Here is a 23,424-nt window from a genome sequence, read left to right as displayed (position 1 = left end):
GCAATTATCATCTCTTTTCAACCATCACTCATGAAGGTTTTTATTTCTGCACACCACAATATTTTGCATTCATAATGGAGCATTTTCAGTGCAAGGCTGAAGCTTTCAATGGAACAAGAAAGTAAATTATTACACTAAATGCAACATTTTGTACAATTTTCTCCTGAGTAATACACTAAAAGATAAATGAGAAAAATACTCAATGGAAGAAATATAGGTAACAGTAAAAACCCTGGCTGTAAGTGCTTTCAGACACTACTGACAAACACCTTCAAACATTTTCTAAGCATCTCAGTATGTTGTCCCAAAGCTGATTTTCATAGGTCACCTTCATGAACATCAAAAAATAAACCTGCAGGTATCCACACTGTCATGCCTCAATCAGGAGACTGCACGAACAACAAAACGAGACAATTCCTACTATCATTTAGTCCAAACAAGAGAATGATGAGGGTAACCACAGCTGACTTAACCAAGAAGCCATAGATCAAGACAGGTAGCTACTCAAAATATGAACCAGAATTTCAATTCATTACTCTACAGGGTCAGGTATGCCATGTTTCTCAGGCACATCCAAACCTGGTTTGGGGTTGCAAATCAATCTAATGTGAAGATACTTGTTCTTCCTTTCTTATATAGAAATATCGGCGTGCACATGCTTGGGTAAACAATGCAGATAAAAAGCACACTTTGCAACCCTAGTAAAGTTCAGAGTTTAAAAAATAAACTCTTTTTACATTCAGCTCTAGACAGTAGTTTAGTGGGTCAGTAAATGAGTGTATAGTGCAGGTACACAAACTTGTACATGGTCTGTTCTTGTACATACAGCTGCAGAGTGAGCTGCCTCCATAAAGTCACTTCTAAATTTGCATTTCAACCACCAGACACTACAAAATATATTTTACAAGTAACACAAATAACAACATCCTAATACCTGTATGCACCAATCTACCCCAGTAACTTCAGAACTGAAAAGCTTTAACCCAACAGCCTGAACCCAGGTCAGTCATAAACAGTGTTTGTAACTTGGGTGCTTTTGCCAGGGAAAGGCAAATGAGAGACAGCAGAGACAGCACTAGAGTATAGAGAGTTATTTTACAATTTTGTGACCGCTTTCTTCAATTGCTGTTATAAACAACCTTTTCACATAAAAACAATACTTTTGAAAATGAAATTGTATTTAGAATATTCAAGACTACTGCCAAAAGACTGTCAAATACATCTGGACTAAAATTGATAATATGTTGAATCAAAAGCCAACACCTATTCAGCAATCAGATGCATATTTCATACTTAATGAAGGCCAGAAAAGAAGAGTTCAATTTATTCTGGATGCAGGTATCAAAGCAGATCTCACAAAGCAACACAGGCACATCATCTAAGGATCTTTTTCACATTAAGAATCCTATTAGAAGGAAAACACTAAAAGGTAATTGAATTTCCCTCAGTTATCTTCATCTCTGTCAGCTCCTGCTACAATAACTTACTCTCCAGAGCAGAGATAACTCAATTCTGTCCAGCTAGCATATGTTATGAATCTCCAAAGCAAACTTGTCTAAATCATTCTGGTCTTCTATCAAGGTTGGCTGTAGATATGAACTCTGACAGAAAGCAAACAAATTTATTTTTATCTTTTCAATAATTCGCTTCCCTGTGCCTTGATGGAAGAATCCTAAAGATATAAATGTTTCACTAATTCTGGAATTATAAAGACTGGTTGAAAACATTTCATCTGAAAGTTAATGCTATTAAAAACTCTTCGATTCCCTGGTCTGTTTTAACAGGAAAAAAAAAAATTAAAAACAGGTTTGGGTTCCTGTAGGCAAAACAGAAACTAAACTATCATGCTGTAATTAACACTTTTTTTCAAAATGGTTTTGATATCTATATTTTCACCTTCTATGGAAATGTGAAATGAGGAAATAACAACAACAGAAGAATACTCTAATTTCTTTATTTTTATCAAAGCTCTTAAAACATCAGTAAGCACAAATCTTCCACTCACATAAACAAATTACTTTCATTTAAAAAGTCACATTTTGGGAAGGTATCGTGACTTTATCTAGAAAAACACCACAAAAGCACAATAAAAGAAAAAGAAGCCAAAGAAAGGGTATTTGACAAGAATCAGTAGAGCTCATCCTAGGAGGAAAGAAAATTTGAGGTAAGAGCCTGGTCAAACTAATATTAACTGTACAATTCCTGCCAATTTGTTTCAGCTCTCCAACATATACGTAAAAACAGTCTGCAGAATGAATGAATGATGAATTCAGAGAGTTCCTTGCTGACACTCAGCTACTCAGAGCCATTTAGTCACAAAGGAGATGTGAGGAACTGGAGGGCAAGTTTGGAAGACCAAGTCATCATAATAATAATACAGTGTCCAGTGTGTTCACCTTTATCTTTGCTCCTTTTTGCCATAATTTGGCAGCTATTACAATTAATCCTTCATTACACTTGCTGGAGTCAGCCTCCCAACTGTAAGCATTGAGTGTAGTCATCAGCCATTATCAGCAACAGCTTTATTCTATTAATTACAACAGTGTAATGAACAGAAGGTGCTTTAGGAAATACTGTTTGTGATCCATGTCTCCTCATCCAACCTGACTCACTACCAGGGAAAAGGCATTTTACAACTCAAGCATCACTTCAAATTGCAGAAGAGTGGGAATCTATTCTGGGAGAGTGTTACTGCATTTTCCCTTTCAATAGGCTCTTCCTTAAGAATGCACACTTTGACATAAGGTAATAGGCTTGACAGTGAAGCTCGAAGATAATAAACACATAACAGGAAAGAAATAACGCTAAATGAAAATAAAAATTAGTTCAAGTTTACAACTGAGCAGATTATTTAAGTCCAACCTACCACTTGAAATATTGAGAAATAATACCATCAGAACCTTGAAGATCTGTGACCTTGTCAGCTTCAATATCTGAATTATTTTAACGTAACGTGTTTCTCATTTAGATCAAACAGAGTTACAATAAAACACATAGGAGAGATGTGTACTGTCACCAGTTTGTTCAGCTTTTTCTTCAAAGCTGAACAATTCCTAACACGGTTCTTAAAATGGTACATAAGCAATACAAGTTATCTCTGGACAGATATTTTAGTATAAAATATCCAATCAAACACAAACATATATATTTTTTTTGTTAGTGCTAGAAAATTGCATTCTATTTGCACTGTATTACTTCAGTCTGGATTATTTAAAAATCATTACCTGGCATGAGCTACCATAAAAATCTGTACATGAATAATAAATAAGGTAAACAATACAAATTTATTTTTCATGAATAGGTGAGAACAACAACATTTCTGATGGAAACATCTCATTTGAAGCAAGAAATTTCTTACCAGGCTAGCTTAATTTTAATATTATAAATATAAAAAGATGCAGAAAAACATGGAAAATGTTTTAACAGACAACACAAAGCCTGTATAAAAAGATTCAATATTAAGGGTTCAAAGGAAACATATTCCATCCAAAAGAAGGCTTTTTTAAAAACAAACAAACAAAAGGCTGGAATGGTTAAGCTGTAGAAAGAAAATAGCATTATTCAGTAAGTCTCCTCAAAAAAGGAAAACAGAAAAATATGTTAACTATGGTATGATAGTTTTAAAACTAGAACGAAGCAGGTCAAAAGAGATGGAGGAACAATTGCATAAAGCCATAAAAGGCAGCATTAAATTATTTTTCAAACAAATCACGAGAAGGAAGCCCATTAAGGTGTGTCTCTGTAGAGCTAATAGAGGATCAAAGGGTAAAAAGTGCTCCTGGAACACATGAGCACCCCAGGACAGAGATGCTATAAAAGAAAACTGGGACAAGAACAACTGCTGAGACCAGGCAGTGTCCACTCAGGTGGATCCAGAATAACTCAGGGACGAGCACAGCCATCAGCTGCATTTCTCCTGTTCAAACTGCCCCAGTGCCAGAGTAAAGAAATACGCCAAATGGACTCTGGAGGACTGCAGGGAGCAACATGGTAATAAGTCTGAAATTTCTAAAAGGTAAACTCAAAACTGTGTTTAAAGCAAAAAGCAAACAAATGAATAAACACACTGGCAATAGCCCACATTGCCTTTGTAAAGGAAGTCAGGCTTCATTAGATTTCTTTCAACAAGCCACTTGAGACACAGACAAGAAAGATCAAGCTCATCAAGTCTGACTGCCAGAAATATATTTAAAGAAGAGCAGGATGAGGTAGGGCAGATAGGAACATCTTACGATGGAGTTCAGATGTATTCCCACAGAGAAAGATAAATTCAAAGACCTATGGAGAGTAGATTATTTAAGCTTATTGCTAATTTCTAGTGAATACAATAATCTGCAACAGTACTTATGAGAGGGGATAAACAGTTTTAAAAAGGAAGATTATTATTCACAGAAAGAGAAAAATAAGTAGATGTGTTAAATATGTAAAAGAAGTGAGAAAGGACAGAAGAAGCTGAAATCTCAAACACTGTAAAACACTGTGCATGACCTCCCTGGATGTTTTTTTTTTTCAAATTACACTTAGTCTCCTTCATCTCACATGAGACAATCCCAAAAATTGCTGCCTCAGGAATAAAAGGAGTTTAGTCTCCTGGTTTGGGACTTGCCAACATATCATTGCAGCAGAACAAAATTGGTTAACCTTCCCATGGAAAAAAAAATATTCTCCTATGCTCAGCACTTCGTGAAACATTTAAATTACCTCCAAAATATGTTTAGAAACAAAAGTCAATTCTTTTCTTCCTACTAATGACAGATGGTGCTGTAACACCTAAACGCCCCAATGCAAAGGGCAGCATTTATTTAAAATTTAAATTTGAGAGAGTCAAGCCCATTCATAACCATATGTGTAAAGCCTTATTTTTCCATGATGAAACATCTATCTTCCTTCATGCTGCCCCATTACCTTTTTTTCAGTCTTAATGACAACATCTTTTGGGTGCATTCCTGCGGCTTGCACTATACTTTATCTCCATGTGTTCTGTGGAGAACCATCTCTGTTGACCCACTCTAAAAGAGAGAATTCCCACGGAAATCACTAAAAAATCTTTTGTTTTAATAAATAAGGACATTACTATTAAGTGTGCTGAAAAACATTTAATATAAAAGGATGTTCTAAGAGCCACAGAAGGATTTTTTGATGCACAGGTTCTATAACAAAGCAGCTTTTGTTAAAACTACTGGTAAACTGTGGAGAATACGGACCCAGTCAAGGACTAAAACCTTCTTTCCCACAGTAACTTCTTAATACGTACAGAAGCAACAATCATCCACAGAAACTACTAAAACCTCAAATACCTTTCCATAATTCTTTCAAGGGGTCTCAAACATTCCCTTTGACTTACGGGTATTCTGCCAGAATATGACAGTGAAGCCCAAAGATGTCATGCAGTCATTTTTAGTCACTTTGATACAAATAACATATTTCAACATTTAATGCTTAGTGCACCAAAGGGGAAAAGATCTGGAATACAGAAGATTATGCATCAAGGGAAGTACTGGATTTTGCCTTCTGCCAAAGAACAAAAAGCTCCCTTCAAGTCACTATTGGAATGCTTGCCTAGCCTTGCATCCCACCTCTGTCAAGGCAAAAACAGTTTTAAGATTCGGTTCCCAGCACGAGCCGTGAAGTAAAACATTTTGTTTATTACCACAGCCTGTAAATTGACACTGAATAAGAATTAAAACTGTGAGGAAGTCCAAGGCTTCCGCATGAAAAAACATAACTGAACACAAAAGGGCAACAAATTTTACAGCAGCTGGAAATGCTAGATTTAATTATTGAGAAGAAATCATGCAGAGAAGTTAGCTGCCTAGCATGATTTATAACAAATGCAAAGGGAAAGTCATGTGAAATTCTCAGTTAATCAACAAAAACAGCCAATAACAAGGATGCCAGCACTTTCTATTTCTGTGGATGACAAGAATTTGAAAAAAAAAAGAGCAAAATTCAAGGGGATGACACCACACAATCTCTCAAAAATGATACTTTGAGGAGGTAGGTCATTTTGCCAATTAGAGGAGCAATAACATTTAAATGAAAGAGTACCAAGGGGTTTGTTTTCCTCAGAATGAAGAATCCTTGTTCAGCCATTATAGAAAGTTTTCTGAAAATTATTGTGTGGCACTCTCCACTGCTCTTCTACACACACCATAATGTACAACATTATGAATACTCTTGTATTGCACATTTTCCCCCATTTTCCTAACTTTTCATGTGAATCTTCCATGCAAAAAACCCCAAAACACCAAAAACAAGACAAAACAAACAAACAGCAAAAAAAAAGAAACCATGCTACTGGAGCAGTCATCAAAAATACTTTACTCAAGCACTGAGACTTGGTATCACAGAATCTTGCCTAAATCCATCCAAGAGCAAACTAAAGCTTCACTAGAAAGATGAAACACTGAACAGTTCATGCCTAAAAACCTTGTAGATTAACTTATTTAGAATTCTATAAATATATATATTCACCCAGAAGTACATCAAGAGATTTACATAAGACAGGAGGCATAGCCAAGGCAATGGGCACTTCTGTCATAAACTATAAAATAAAGTCAATTAGAGTACAAAATTCCCTCCCCCTCACACCAAATCAAATTATTCCCATAGGCCTGACTCCACAGCAGTCTGCACAGATAATCAAAGACACAGTGAGAATCACCACATTTTTCAAGGTCATTTCTAGAAAACAATCTGGGAGGCAGCATGAAACTACCATAAAGGCATTCCTCTTCAGGATTTTAAACTCTGTCTAACACCAAGGGTGAGATTTTGAAAAATACCTAAGAGAAATGTACATATAAATCCAAAGGACCATGGAGAACATTTAAGGCTATAAGGTATATGCTAGAAATGTTCACAGTCCCACATTCACTGCAAAAAAGTGTGTGTTTCATTGCTGCCTCATTACAGAAATTAGTAGAATATTCCTTCATCAGGCTTTTTTGAGGCTAAATCACACTGTAAAATGAGTATGTCTCAGGTTTCCTGGTTACCTCCCCATATGTCTACATGCATAGATGGAACTACTCCTTATACAGGTAGCAGTGAAAAGACACTTATGTTTCTGAAAGAGAGAAAATTGCCATGAGAAGGTAGAAGAAGTAGAATAGAAAATATTTCTTCTTTTCTATTCCTTTCAGTTTAAATATATCTCACCGAGGCACTTGAAGTTTACTGCATATCCAAAGTTACAGCAAAACTGGAACAACAAGCCTAAAAAAAAGAAAAAAAACCCCAAAACTATCCTTGTTTCAGAGACTCTCCCCATGCTTTTGGTCATCCCACTGCATGGAAAGGGTTCCTCTTCATGTTCTTACCAATGCAGGGCCCCACCACACAGAGACAGTGCAAAGCCCAACCAGAGCTTACACAGCAAGGTTCACACGTGCTGCATTTACTGTTGCTTCTCTGTCTCCTCCTGGATGGGAAAAAATTGATAGGTGGACATTTCTCAAAGCACTTCTGGAAGGAAAACATCTCTCCTGTATGGGCAATGAATTAAGAGCCAAACAGGAGTGGCACCCCACACAATTTTTAAACTATCACCAGTCAAATAATTTCTTGCATCACATTTCTAAAATGCAGTTTTCAGCACAGCAGTGCCTTTCCTGTATTTGCTATTTTCCTAGGCTTTTCCTTCCCCTTACAGTGACCATCCTTACCCCATTTCTAACTGAATATATACAATTACACATAACTAAAGAGTTTCATTGTGAAGCTTGCCTAAATTTCCCATTGCTTTCTCCTGCCTCTATGTGCTCCAAACATCAGACTTCAGTTTTAAAAAGTAAAAGAAAATTTGCCTTTTACTTTAAACTGTCCTTGCAACATAGAGCAAATCTCTTCAAAATCTGACTCAGATATTGCAAGGCTCATCTTCATCATGACTTTTAGAAATGGAGAATTACAATCAGGTATCAGTAAATATCCTTAAGATCTTTAAAAAGAAACTGGGGGTTGGATTTTTGCTGACCCAGTGTTAACGTGGATTATTTCATATGCAATATGAAACACCAGACTTGCAAGTCTGAACTAAAAAAAAAAAAAAAAAAAAAAGAAGAAGGGTAAGAGTTCTTTCCTTATTTCTCATCTTTCTCATCTGAGGACCTTTACCCCTCCTCAACCAGTCTCATCAACCAGTCTCATCTCCTTTCTCCATAGCACTCAGAGGGCAAAACTTTCTTCTTATCTGAACCAAACATGCCCATCCCAACCATTTATTTTAAAAAATCTGCAACTAGTAATTACCAGAAGCACAAAACACTTTTAAATGTTATCAAACCAACATTTTCATACACATAATTTTCCTGGGCTAAATCTTATAGAATCACTCTGCTCACTTTCTTCAGCTATTACATCTTAAGACATGGATAGAACATGGAACACCAGAATTTCTGACTGTTAACATGATTTCTGATTGTTACCTGCAGACTCAGATGGATATGACTAATGGCTCCTCTTTCCACAAAGGAACACAACACTGACTGAAGTCTGCTACAGACATCAGGTTCTTTACAAATTTCATAGAATCCAACAGTTGTACATCCTTACTTTCTACACCTGTGGAAGTCATGCCAGATCAAAGTCTTTCCAACACAGGAACAAAACTAAACTGGATAAACAGACCACTCATATTTGAGTACACCATTTTCCATTAAGTTCCACCTGATAAGTTAAACCTCTTGAGCCACAACTGCTGAGACAGGACAGATTCAAACCAGCATCAGCCTAAAATATCAGTCAACTCTCATCCTGGAGATTTGTCACAGCAGAACCCAGAGCTATATTAAAAATGTAAGTTGATGCTCCGTTTAAATTTCTTCCAGACACCATAAAAGGTATCTTGAGGCTGAACCAGGGCTAAGAGTGCAGCTGTCACTGAACAACAGTATTCACAGAGAGCCTGTATTTATATGAGAGAACACTTCATTTCTCTCACATTTCCTATATACACACCCCCCTCTTTGCAAATAGTTTGCATCTGAAGGGAAAAAGTGGGCTGCTCATCTAATCAATAACACCATGTCATGCATGGAGCTTCTGCATAAATCCAGAGCAAAAGATGTCAAGCATGTCCCAGTCCAATGATTATCAGGCAACAGAGCAAAAGGATGCACTTTTCATCTCCACAGGACTGTCGCCAAACCCTTGATGTAATAAATGAAACATGCCTGCTATTTCACCATTGCAGAACGGTACTGTAGATACCTTCCAACATCTCTGTTTGCAGGAGGGGGTAACTAGCTCTAGATGAAGTGCAGATATGTTATTAGACAACGCACAGCTTGAATCCTGGGGCCAACACAGATGACCTTTAGAACATAAGCACTGTCTAAGACAAATATGCTTTCATCTTTGGGGAGTATTTTTCCAAGTAAAGATTTAAGAGGAAAACAGTTTAGAAATACGTTAAACACAAATGTGCCTTCAATCTCTTAATGCTTCATTTTAAAAACAAAACCACAAGTAATACCACATGTCAGAAGAAAGACAAACTACTCTTTAAGAAGAATATTAGTGAATTGAGAGAGACTTAGCTTCATTTTCATTTACCCAATAATTAAAGCACAAGGAAAGCTGATATATAATGTAACAAAGACCCTAAATTGGAGGTATGAGCAAAGTGACTCAGAAAACAGGCTTCTATTTTTGTTTGAAGTAATACAAGTTTATTACAAAAACAGAGACCATAATTTCACTTTAGATTCCCTTAAGTGGGGTGAAAATATGAAAACATAACTAAACCACACTGAGGCATGTAAAACATAGGGAGAATGGCTTTAGAGAGGGATTAGTTAAATAGCAGATGATACAAAACGATAAAAGAAAGTGATTTCTCATTTTGCTCTTCACAGCCTGTTACCACTTATCTTCAGCAAAGTGGTTTTTTTCAGACCTGTATCTTGACTGTGATGCTAAGCAGCTTTAACACATACAGTGATATTTGCTAAATGGAAAAGAGAAGCATAGGTATGATAAAATTCTTTCCCCTACAATCTATGGTGTGCAGATTTCAGCAAGTTCTGAGCTCTGCTCAGCCTGTTTTTCCATCAAAGTTAGCAGCAAACTTATCAAATCACCCTACAACTGCAAAACACCATTCAGAGTGGAACCTCCTGAGGCCTGCAAAGCCCGTATCACAGCCTGGAATCTTATACACAGTGGGATGGTTATGCCTTTGTGTCTTGCTTTTTTGAGACAAGATTTCCTTTCTTACCTCAAATTCAGCATGGCGATTAATATCCTCTGCCCTCTGTCTGCTCAGGATAAATTCTGCTTCATTAGCCACTCGTACCAGATGCTCCTTCATGGTTTGACTCAGCAACCTGAGGACAGAGAATATTTAGGAAATGCCTTAAGAGAAGAAGTCAAAAAATAAAAATCTGGAAATACAGTGTATATATTTGCAAATATGTTGGGCTCTTATGACTGACTTTATTGTCCTAAGAAAACAGTATAAATAAGGTTGGGGGTAATTCTCTGGCAACTAGTAAAATAGTATTTCTATAGTAAACCAAAGTAAATATTAAATAAAATGTAAACACTCCAGACAGTCATTTGTTTTACCTAAAATAGAGACATATTAAAAAAAAAAATCTTTCACATCCACCACCATATAAAGTAAGCATTTTTGCATATAAACATCCACAGTTAAAGCTCTGACATAATTGATGTAAAATCTAAATTTAAAAAATTGCAATGCAATACAGTTTTTCCTCCAAATGCAAGATTGAAATTTTACATTAAGTATACATTTAAGTAATATTTTCAGGATTACAAAGCATTCTCAGTCTCACAGATGAAATGCTAAGATATACATTGTTACAGGTTATGTACAGAATAAAGCTGTAATTCAAACTGAGATTTCTGAGGCCTTCATAAACCCTGAGTTTATGAATGACAGCAGAGCTGACAGATTGAATTACAACCCAATTATTCTCTGAGTTCACATATTGTTACTAAAAACATTTCCTTTTTAATTAGTTACATTGCAATTCATAAAGTTGAAACTGGCTATACACAAGTCACACTGTTTTAGAAGGTGCATATTTCCACAGGATCACTCAAAGAAACACCAGATAAATCCATTACATGCTCTAGAGATTAAATCTTAAAAATATCTGTTATTAATTTTTTTTTTGTAAGGTTTCCAGTTGTAGAAAAAAGAGTAGCAGAATGTAAAATCACTTGCTTTCTTTGCACATATAAACTAAAGTACATTTCAACAAGTTCAGAGCGTATTGAAAGGCTTTCTTTACAAACACAGAATTTATTATGCAGGATGTCTTCTAATGCATCCAATGTTTATTTTAACCCAAATAACTTATTTATCTGAAATAAGGATCCACCTATCTCTTACTGTATTTTGAAAGGGTGATGCTTTGCTCTCTCTTTTCCTATGCTTTCAGAATCCCACACTTGCAGGAGACTTGCAGGTCACATGCCTGCTTCCATGAGAAGAAATCCAGAGGCAGAACAACACCTGAAGCTCCTTGTTCACTGCCCCTCTCATTCCAGAAAACTGCAGCCCAGCAGCCACATGAGGCCACAAGCTCAGGAACCAGTCAAGTTGGTGGATTAGATTCTCCCCATGAAGTCTTGAAATAAGAAATATGCACAATTCACTGTTCGAGATGTGATTTCACTTTCTGTTTGGGGAGGCTTGTACAAAAGCCACTAGTTTGAAACCACATTATAAGCTCTTTTTTTTTTTTTTTATTTTTACTCACTGTTAGAATAGATGCAGCTGTTGAGCAGCAAACGTACAATTCTGCCAATTTATCTGCATGCATTAGTGACAAACCAGCAACAAGGAACTGTATAAGCAATAATCTGAGCAGATTCCAAGTTTTTGGCTCTTTCTCCATGATCTCCAGTAGCACATTCAAATCTGACACATAAGAATTTAAATAAACTCTTTTTTATTGAACTAAGAACTGTTAAAAAATTAAGGGGATCACAAATGCTCACGTACTACGATATCACTCTGAGTCCCACTTTTCTTCATTTGTTTATGAAATCACCCTATATAATAATTTCCTTTACAACATGGTTTTCCTTTTTATCTAGAAAACATGGTAGATAACTGGAAAGCAGCCCAGCACTTGCTATGCATGTCCAGAAAGGATGGATGTGTTCCAAACAAAGCACAGAACTACATTCCCTCACACAGGAACAACATTGTCCAAACAGATCAGAGGCGTACCTAGTGAAAGCAAATACACTTCAGGGTCCAGGACGAACTTTGTCTCCTATGGATCAGGGGTTTCTTCTGTCACCCTCAACCTTCCTAATCCCACACACTTTCCTCACTTTCTTTATGATATTCCACACTGGGGTCAGGTAGATGAAACTGAGACATGAATTTTCTTTTTTTCTTTTTTACATTCAAGAACTTAAAATTTAAATTTTTCTTTTCAGTTCAACCTTTTTAAACACTGCATATGCTTGGATTAGCTTTCTTATAACAAATAATTCAAGTTGCATTATCATCTAGGGCAGTGTGGAGTTCCTTTATGAAAACAGTATCCACATACATGGCATACCTCGCAGATTTCTATTTTGAATTTACCACTTAAGTATGGAAATTTGCACAGTAAATATATATATATATCTCCTTAAATAAATGTAATGATGGCATGATATAATAGAGGAGTCTGTAGCCATCAATAAAAATCAAAGGCAAATATGAGCTCACAGCACCTGTAAAAATGAACACACCTCTGCTTATATGTTTAAAATGAAATTTTAATCACCTACTAAAGACAAATTTTGGGAACCTTGGCAGCTGCTAGTTTTCCATTTAAGGGTAACAAAATGTTGAACAGAAATTTGTTGAGTGTAGCTCACTGCTGTCAATAAAACAACTGTTCCCAGGTGGGCAGACCACTGCTGAAGCAAGGATGGGATTCTGACTCTTGCTGAAGAATTAGCTCTATTCCAAACTACACACAACACATTTTGTACATGTGGGAGAGCCTATAAACTTAATTGCCTAGATCAGGTAACAAAAGCTTTCTTAAGAAAAAAATGTTTAGAAACATCTGATTCTCCTCACTAAGACAATAAGTGGCACTTCATGGATTTAAAGGATCATAATGGTCTTTTCTGGTTCCTGCTTTGGCCTCCCATGGAAATAGATCATGAACGTCTTCCTGAAAACAATTTCATTTCCTCCATCAAGTCTGTACATTCTGTTCACCCTATAGGAGTGCTTCCAGAGAGATGCTCTTTTTTTTTGTTTGTTTGTGGGGGGTTTTTTGGTGTTTGGTTTTGGGGTTTTTTTGGGTGGTTTTTTGTTTGTTTGTTTGTTTGTTTTGGTTTGGGGTTTTTTTCTTTGTTTGGGGTTGTTTTTTTTTTTTTAAATAAGGCTTGAAGCTTATAGAATCAGAAATTTGTTTCAGTTGGAAGGGACCTTAAGGATCATCTCCAACCCAATGCTGTGGGCAGGGACATCTTCCTCTAGAGCAAATTGCTCAGAGCCCCATTAAGCCTGGCCTGAACACTTCCAGGGATGGGGCATCCACAGCTTCTCTGGGCAACCTGCGCCAGACCAAAAAGATATTTTACACCATTTTCTCCCATAAAACAGTTTTATAATAAGGAAATTACTGTCAATTAAAACAAAGACAAAAAAACACAAACAAAAATTCCCTAACCATTTTTTTGCTTTTATCCTGATTTTTTTTTCCCAGCAACTAGATGACATTAGTTCTTTTTCAGTGAAACAAAAATTTCATCTAAAACACATTAAATACTTTTTTTTACAGCAAAATGACAGCTTTTCCCTTTTTTGAATAAACAGACAGATTGAATTTTTTGTCTTTTTCAAAGTATGCACACCCAAGCTAAAAGATAAACTCAAGTCTAATAGTTTCCTTCTTGCTGATGCTTCATAATCCCTGTATGAAGGTCCACGGACCACGCTCGCCTTATATTATCTCATATATCTGCTGATTTTTTTCAGTACTATTAAACACCAAAATGGTGTTGATTGTGCTGATTTACACTCCACCATCCTGACAGATTCTCTTCTTGTTTGTTCTTATTTATTACATGCTATTGAATTATTATTTTCCTGATCTTAATACAAGAAGAATGTGGATGGAGTGTGAATGGACACATTTTGTAGAATTTAGACATGATCATTTATGAGTGCAAAGACTCTGGGTACGGGGGCTACTCTTCTGCTTGCAGTGCACACCAGATTCAAGGTCTTAGACAAACTTTTCTTCCCAAGCACTTTTTTTCCAGAGTGAAATATTTTGAAACATGCGCTAAATTTTGAAAAGATGAGCAGCCTAGTAAAAAGAAGCAAAGGGATGGATTCCATGCTGGAAGTTAAATATATACTTGCATATTTTGCTGGGTCAGGAATGAAGTGCTAAACCACTGAGAGAAGGAGTTCCAGCCAAATACATGAGATAGACTGATTTTCATTGTTATGCTGAAAAACTATGTGACACAGAACTAAAAGTCTTACTCCAATTTCTGGCTGATGAATGTTCAGATGAGCAAGTAAAAAAGCTGCTCCTTATAGCAAGGAAAGATTAAGAGGCACAAGAGGCAAAAAAATAAACAGAAATGTGCAAAGCAAAAGTGAGAGATTGACAAATTCTAGATTATTATTACTGATGTCTAACAATTATCAGTTTTATTCAAAGTATGAAAAAAGCTTCTTAGCTGACACTGGCAACAAATCTATCACAAACTACTGTGGGGAGAGACTGTAAGTTACAGCTGCTGCACAACAGAGAACTCTGAGACTGCCAAGCAAGGTAACTTCTCCTACTTGCACTCCTTCCTCATAAACTTGGTATGTAGAAGATTCTCTGACTTCAAGAGGGGATATGTTCTACATGGATATATGTGGACTTTTATGGGATCAATGTGCCAAGTAGTGGAATTACTGTTGCAAGGGTGTTTTACAATTGCTTTGTGGAACACAGATACTATACTATACAGATACTCTATTGAATTCTCAAAGAATATAGTTAGTCCATAAAGTCTTAAAGACTGAAGTTTGAACAAATTTATTGACCTAAAATGTGAGGAGGGAAAAAAAAAAAAAAAAGGCGCCCCAAAGCTGTGCAGACTCACCAAAGTGCTGATCTGGACACTAGCATTAAATGAAACAGAAGTTTGAAAAGGCAGCTGAGGGAAGATCCAGTATTTTCTATCTAGTAGAGCCTCTTAGGACATGGCAGAGACCATTGAAAACTACACAGTACTATTGGAGATGATTTCTGAAAATGTCCCATCAGATGGCAATAGTAAAGTACAGGTATGCACACAATACAGCACATATACCTTCTTGTTACACTTGCAATAATTTATTTGTTTAAAAAGCAGATGTTATCAAAAACTTTCTATATTAAAAAAACATTTCAGAACTCCCAGGTGCTCAAAAACGGTTTATGAATTTCCTTTTTCACAGACCCAGAAAATTAATTATGTAGTCTCACAAGCAAAACCTACCTTTGCCACATACATACCCTTCAAAACTCAGTGAGATAAAGAACTGGTTTTTTAAATGGTTGTGCCCATCACAAATTATCTTAGTGCACACACATGCACACGAAAAAATTAGGTAGCGCCAAGAACCCCACCCAAGTCAACTTATCCAGCTCTGAAACACATTCAGGCTACAATTCCTAACATTCAGCACATTTAAAATGCTGTTTTAAGTCTAGCCTAATGATCTTATGTATTCAAATTCACACATTAACAAAGCTGCTTTTTCTTTTTTTTAAACAAACCAAAACAATAACATCAAGACTCAGAAAATAAATAATCAAAAATCTCTTTTACAAAACGTACCACTTATACAGAAAGGGTTGTTAAAAAACAAAAAGCAAGGAAATGTGGAAAATATGTCTTTTTTCTTACAAAACAATACTGAGGTGCAGGTTCTATGTCATCAGAATCTCAGGACAAGGAGGCTACAGCACAGGGAGTGGACTGGCAGTAATCAATTCTACTTTGGACCAGACTGCATTTATCATTTTTCTCCAGAGCCTTTTCTGGTCAATTATGCATAAAGTCTGTCAGTTATCACCCATTTTTTCATTAATAGCTGTATTTTTCTAACTGTTTTTCCATCACAGTAGTTGCTCCTATGGCAACACAACCCTCCAACATTCATTCCTTGAGAGTGACCGCAGCATTGTGAGTGAGAGACAATTGAATGGGGCAGCCTACATCTGTCCCCTATTTTCCTTTCAGAAAGCATCCAAATAATTGCCCAGCCAGCTTGATTGCCAGGTATTCCAATATTAAAAATATCTGCATCCATGATCAGTCAAAAGCAATACACAGAATTTAAGACAAGGAACAGCAGGTGACATATGTTGAAATTTTGTTAGTACAGTTCTTAAATTCCTCCCCACCCCCCTCAGCCATAGAAATATAGATGATTACAGCATTCCAGATTTTATACTATTAGATCTTATGTATTGAGAGCATAATATCATTGCATTTGGTTGTTTCTGGAGAGGTTTGGGACTTTTTTTCAGTTGGTTGATGGAGTTTTTACTTGCTACAGATGTTAAATTTGCATTCTGTTTGCCTTCCTTCTTCTCCCAATAACTTTTGAATTAATTGTATAATTCCAACAAATATTTTTAATAGAAGGCTATAGTGTCTCGAAAATAATAATTTTAAATCCAAGGGAGCACAAAATCCCTTGCAAGATTCCTTTCAGAAAAGAAAAAAAAAAAAAAAGCTGTTTTCAACTACACTGAAAGACACAGAAAATGCTCTGATACAGTGGGGAGAATTTTGATTAGATTTCATTCCTCATTAGACAACAAAGAACAGGGCAATAAAAAAAAGCTACAGAAAAACAATCATGGACACACTTGTGAATCCTTATGTTTTGGGTTGCCTTGTTTGAATAAGGATTTGAAAAAGCAAAGGTAAGGAGAGGAAATTATACATGGATTCTGCTAGTTTAAAGAGATTGTCTTTAAACCAAACATTTTGGGACTTTTTTAAGCAAATATCCATTTACAGTGTATAAAAATGTAAGCATAGAACATTGTTCTATAATTCTTCAGATGGCCAAGAAAAGTGTGCTTCAGAATATTAAAATCAAGCATCTTCTAGAGTCTCTTCAACTGAAAATTGGAAAGAATAATTGCTGCAGCATGCTTAGGAGACTGATCCCTCAACCCCTGCCATGCCAAACCCATTATCACCCCAAAGGGGATAATAACTGTCATGCCTGGTCTCAAGCTCCAAGTATGTTTGTTAGTGCCCTGACTGATACAGAAAACAAGCTCCAGCATAAGAGAAGCTTCACACTAAAGTGTGCTAATGAATCACAGCGACAGCAGAGGGTTTTAACCTTCACACAGCACAGGAGTTGCTCGCTAACTAGTCAACTACAGGAAATCAAGCTCTAGCAAAAGAGCCATTTGTACATGCAAGGAAATAAAACAAAGCTGAGCTTGGTTTAGTTCATAAATAACAGCTCCACATCTTGTGCGTAAGGAGGAAACATAATTAGTTCCAGGGTGCAAAAAAAGAATCCGTCTGGGCACCTCAGAAATCTCCAAAGGAGAGGGCTGGCCATGGCAGTGAACTAGATCCCACCTAAAGGATGGTTCTGGTTCTGAACAAATTCCCTTGCCAGAAAGTTCTCAGGTTCAGGCTCCAAAACAGACTCCTCCTAAAGGGAGGATCCAAAGGTGAAAGGCAAGCACAAAGAATGAAATCCAGACTGACAGAAGTTCAGCAGGCTAAGGAAAACATTTCACAACCTATCCTTCTGCTGCACAGATGGCTCAGTACATGGAGGAGCCGTGGGTACAGGCACCTTTTTAACAAGGTTTCAAAGAGCATTAATAGTGTTCCCAGACACTACAATAACAAAATACAATACTTACTACTTTTTACTAAAACCAGATTAATGTTAAACGTAGCAATGTATTGAAACTGATGTATCTTTTACTGCATAGAGAGAGGTTATTCTTCAATACCTGCTCCTTTACCTTACATTCTCTAACTTGCTGGATTTCTACACTGGCTTTTTTCTTTTTACTATGCTTGTAACCTGGACTTCAGGCCTTCAGTTGTGTATTTCTGTTTTAGGCAGCTTTACAGTTCTGTATTTCCACACACCAGCCTCCTGTTCAGAGATTTGCTTTCAGTTCAAGACTCAAAACTTCACTGGGCACAAACTAATCAATTCTGCTCTACACATGAAATGGGTGTGATCAACCTGGAAAGGCAGGGAGCAACTTTTCTGTGGAAGACATTAGCTACTTGTGAACATGAAGAAATTCTTACCAACATATTCTGAATGCAGCACACACACTACAGACCTTACGAGTCCCAGAAGCAAACTTTCTGCACATATTTCTGTCTAGGGAATCCTAGCCAAAACACGGCAAGCCTATATCTAAAACTTCCAACCGCTGAGAGGGAGAGAGGTACATTCATACCTTTCACATAAAAGCAAAAAATACATTTGAAAGCAAGTAGAACAGAGATTTACATCTCCCCTTCTAGACTTCTTCCAGGAAGATTTTTCAGTCATCTTACGTGCCCAATAATAAAAACCCAATAGAACATACCTCAAGCTGGAATATCCTATAGCACCATTAGTCCAAAAACTCTAGTAATAAGCACTGGGAATAGAACTCAGATTTACAAAGATTATAGGGTGACCAAATTCCCCCCACCAAGGCAGTATACAATAGCAATTCTGTGATTCCACAAATTCTAGGCAGCTCTCCCAGACCTTGATTTTATTTATTGTAACTCTCATGTCATGGTGCCCTACAGACATCCTTCCCTATCCCATCCTTCCCTGATGCTGAACCAGTTCTGTCCTTTCTACAACTACTTTGACATATTTTCTTGTGTACTTGTAGAAACAACTTAAAATTCAGCTTTTATTGTATAACTATGCAGCTAAAGTCTAAATCAGTATCTTTCAGATATTTTCTTAAGTTTCAATTAAAAGACTTCAGCTTTCGGAGTTTCTAAGACCATAATGCCAAAATATACAAAAAATAGCAAATAGAATAAAATACAAGGTCTGAGATGTTTAAGTCCAAGTGCTAGCATATGTGCAAGAAAAATAATATGCAAATTGCATAAAGAGAAGGAAAGAGTAGTTCTGGACTACAGTTCTTATCATTTGAGGGATAATAGTTTGATTTTAGTGATTGCTGAAAAGACACAAAGCACTGCAATTCAGCAGTAACTATAAAGGCTCCTATAAACAGCAATGGAGGAAAATGGAGGCAGATAAAAGGAGCCATTTTTAAGAAATTAATCCACTCTCCTCTTCATCATAATGAATGTTATGCTCCCACCTTAAAAAAAAAAAACCTTAAAGAAAACCCAACTCTGCTACACGTCAGAAATGAAATGAAGTAACAATTACACAGACGTTTTCTGCTAACCAAAACCACACTTCCTAGTCTTCAAGGGATCATTTGTCCCTGAGACAACCACTCTGGCTCAGGCTAGACTCTAAGTTATTGATGTTGTTTATGGAGGTGGGGGAGTGATTCCATCTGTCTGTGATGGGCACTGCATGTTTTGAGGAGAAAATAGTCAATTCCAAACAGTTTACTGATAGAAAGCTTGACCTGGATGAGCTGAATAGCTACTGGGTGACTGCCATGCACAGCTCAGTCTCAGCAACTGATTTGTACATGATAATCATCTTACACAGATGAACCTTACATTGTGGTTTACATGTGTGTGGGATCTCTATGTTATCTATGCTAATAAAACATTAATCAAGGGCCAAATTTATAGCAGGCATTTTGTAAGTAAGGTCAAGACAGGTCAGCCTCACATAATAGGAAACAACTATAGGCTAGATCTTAACACTGTAACTGAACACCCTTGTTACTTTACCTTGGCCCTTGGGATCAAGACAAGTAGCAAAATGTTTTTCCTGCCTCAGAATGGTGTTTCGCCTACCATAAACTAAAATGCAACCATTAAAACCAATTAAAATGGCCATTATTTTTATGAATCTTGAGAACACCTACATCTTAAGAAAAAAAAATCACAAATAGCCATTTCCCCATTTCTACAATAATAAAAAGATATTTATATAGCATATTAATTTATGTGAGAAACTATTTCAGTTTTAGTTAGATAGCTATCCTAATCACGTAAAATTTATTTTCTATTTGGATTCTTACTAGCTGAAGTTACTCACTAACTGAAGTTACATTTAAATAAATGGCATTTCTTATAATACATCTTATAAAATCCTTTAGAAAAAAAGTAAATACTGTTCTTAGTCTGCCTCAACAATCAATTCAATATTAATGAATAAAATATTGATGGTTCTGAACACTGACTACAAGTCAAAGAGCATGGCCTCATCACCTGATCTGTCAATTTCTATAAGTTCCAATAATATACATATAAAGTTATGGATAGAACATTAAACTAATTGGTAATATTAAGAGGGTTTTTCCTCAGAGGGCCTCTCCTCCTTTCTAGTTTAAGAGATAGATCAGAAATAAATGAGCAAACTGGAATCTAATTTTTGAGACAGAGCCTTATCTCACAATTCCTAGCAGTAATGTCTTTCAAATATCAATTCCCTTTCCCAAGAGATTAGCTGAATACAAATTATAGTTTCAACATTAACCAGTACACAAGGACAGGAAGAAAGAAAATCCATGACACACAGATAAGCAAAGTATTTAATGAAACTAAAGAGCATTAAGATTCTGCAAAATCCCATATTCGGAATTAGAACTGAACCAAAGTACTAAAGAACATGAAACCATGCTCATAAAACTCAAAGAAAATTACACAAAAAGGAAAAAGAAAAATGATTTTTAAAAAGTTTCAAGGCACAGAACTCCCTGAAGGCTAAGGCAGAGGTGCTATCAAATATTGTGACTTACCTCCCTTCATTGACAAGCTCAATAAAGGCCAGGCCAGCATTCTTCTGTATAGAGTTTTGCCACTCCTGGGTAAAGACAAAACAGAAGAGAAAACTAGCTGTATAAAAACAAAACTTGGAAGAGGCATTTTCAGAGACAAAATCATACACATTCTCTTCCTCTTTAGCAACTTACAGCACCATCAGCAAACGCACAAAGCATTAATTTTGTGTGGATCAGGAAGCAATGAATGCCAGCATGAAAGAACAGGGCAGCATGATTTACTTAGGTTCATATTAATGGGAGAAGAAAATCCAAAACCATCCCACTAAGGATTCCATAATTTTCTTTTGTTATGTCATGTAAAAATCCTGAACTTGCTCTTGTTCATGGATGCTTTTTGCCTTTTTGAACCATAATAGTGCCAGAAACTGTTTCACATTAAGGCAAGGCTCATTCCTTATATAAAAATTTCCCTTGTAGCTTAAACCCTAGTAGGGATATTTCCTAATAATAACCCTCACTTCAGCACCACATAGTCATCCCTACTCATTAAAAAAAAATCTGTTAACAATCCAAATATTGCACCATTAACACTTTTTTTCTTAACACACTGAAATAACGCTAATGGCAGACTAACATGCACTGCATATTCCTTAAATACAGCTGAACCTTGAATTAAGCAAAACTCTACACCTCTTAAACATGTAGGATTAGTTTTGCCTGGCCCCCATAAGAGACACAGGGTGAGCAACCAACCCAGATGACCTATCACTGGGACTTGTTACCCTCATTTGAAAGATGAAAAGAAAACAAAATTACTTAACACAGAAAGTAGATTTTTTTAATCTCAGACCACATAGGAACAAGTTAAAAATTGGTTAAAAATTAAAGCAGTAAATAAGTGTGTACCTTATCTTTTGGGGGAAATGTAGAGCCAAATAGAACAGGACAAATATAACTCTTCATTTAAACTCTTCAACTCTTCTACTCTAATACAAAAGACTGATTCTGCAGCAGACAGACAGTTAAGTTTCATGTGCTGTTCCACATCAACTTCCTTGTGTTTTTTCACTCTTTGTCCTATGAAATAATAATCCTACTGATTATCTGCATGAGTACTTTTATCACTGTGGTTATTTTAAAAAAAAATCTCATCAGCTCCAAGGCAGGGGATAAGTTCAAAACAGGAAAAACGTCTTAAACAAATTTCACATTTCTGAATGTAGGAGATTTTTAATACACAGTGTTGGGGTGCATTTTTTGGTGCTCAGTGTTGCAGAATTACCTCTCAGTCAGTGAGACAAAGGTTTAATCAGACACACTGAAACAACGTTGTTATTTACAACTTAAATCCTACCCTCTGCCCCCACAGGAATTTAAAAAAAAAAAAAAAAGTATTTTCAAATTTCAAATGCAGGTGAGAAGTTATAACTCTGATTTCTCAAGCTGTTTTTTCAGGCCTAACACATGCTTATCATGTTCATCATGCTCATCATGTTTAAGCTGCAACAATGTATTACAATTTTCAAGGAGTCAGAATTAAAAGCAGAATAATTGGAACATGTGATGTATTATTCATCACAAATTATAAATGTATTCTAGTGGAAAAAATAAAAAAAGCCTTTTAGTTTCTAATATTCTAAACAAAAGAGCATATGCAAATAATCCTTCTAAGAGGTTTTAAATGTAGTATCAGGTTCTAAATATTTACCTTTATATAATGATAACTGAAACTATTCTGTTAGCTGAAGTGTGAGAAAACTGAAGGAAAGCGAAATATTTTTTTCCATTTATGACACTGTCCATCTGCTGTTCTGCTTTCTAAAGAGCTCACAACAATACTTGAAAATTTAATTGGTGAAGATGGAGGCTGCCAAAAGTGAAAGGAAAGTGCATTTATCATGAGACTTTTCAGCATTTTTCTCTACATCAGACATCATCAAAGAAGGTGTTAGTCAAAACATTTTCATAAATCACAGCTGAACACACCCTAAAGCTTATTTTAATAGTTGAAAGAAAAGACTAATGGTCTTCATCTTTCATGATCCATTCAATATTTCCCCACAGTATATGTTCACTCTCAAACAATTACACTCAGTATACATATTGCATTATTATATCAGCATCTTAGTTATCCATCTCCCAAAGGTATCAGGGAAAAAAACATGTTAAAAGCTTCAAACTCAACCACTAATGCAACTAAATAACTACAAAACACATTTCAGCACTTTTCTGAGGAAGGGCTGATCAGCTGAGTCGATAATTTCATACCTGTTCTAAGCTGTAGGTAATTGACTATCATTTCCCGTGGCTCTAAATGTTTAGTGACCAAGAGACATCATCTACTTCTAATGCTTTTGGTCACTGAACACTCAACAGTGAAGCAATGAAAGGGGAAAACCAAGAAGCACTAGACACAATCACAAATAACTCAGATGAAAAATCACCATGAAAAGGACACAAAAAGGAAATCACATCTTATTCAAATACTTTGTCTGATAAGGAAATTTACGAACTCATTACTGTGTCACCTATTTCCTTAATA

General features: G+C 36.1%; 1 protein-coding gene across 9 annotated transcripts in view; it reads right to left on the bottom strand.

The window, feature by feature from the left end:
* The window catches only part of LRBA (LPS responsive beige-like anchor protein), a 370,012-nt gene that overhangs the window by 227,299 nt on the left and 119,289 nt on the right, over positions 1-23,424 (bottom strand). For 8 of the 9 annotated variants that reach the window (XM_059843942.1, XM_059843943.1, XM_059843945.1 and 5 more), the window contains 2 exons: positions 20,898-20,962; positions 10,223-10,331 (listed from right to left, as the gene is read on the bottom strand). In XM_059843942.1, coding sequence (XP_059699925.1) covers positions 10,223-10,331; positions 20,898-20,962 — 174 coding nt within the window. Of the gene's footprint in view, positions 1-10,222; positions 10,332-20,897; positions 20,963-21,788; positions 21,861-23,424 lie in introns of those variants that run through there. The other variant, XM_059843950.1, reaches the window with a different exon arrangement.

This window comes from Haemorhous mexicanus, chromosome 4 (assembly GCF_027477595.1).
Source record: "Haemorhous mexicanus isolate bHaeMex1 chromosome 4, bHaeMex1.pri, whole genome shotgun sequence".
NCBI lineage: Eukaryota > Metazoa > Chordata > Aves > Passeriformes > Fringillidae > Haemorhous > Haemorhous mexicanus.
The sequence above is the reverse complement of the archived record's forward strand: the minus strand, read 5'-3'. Positions and strand labels throughout refer to the sequence as shown.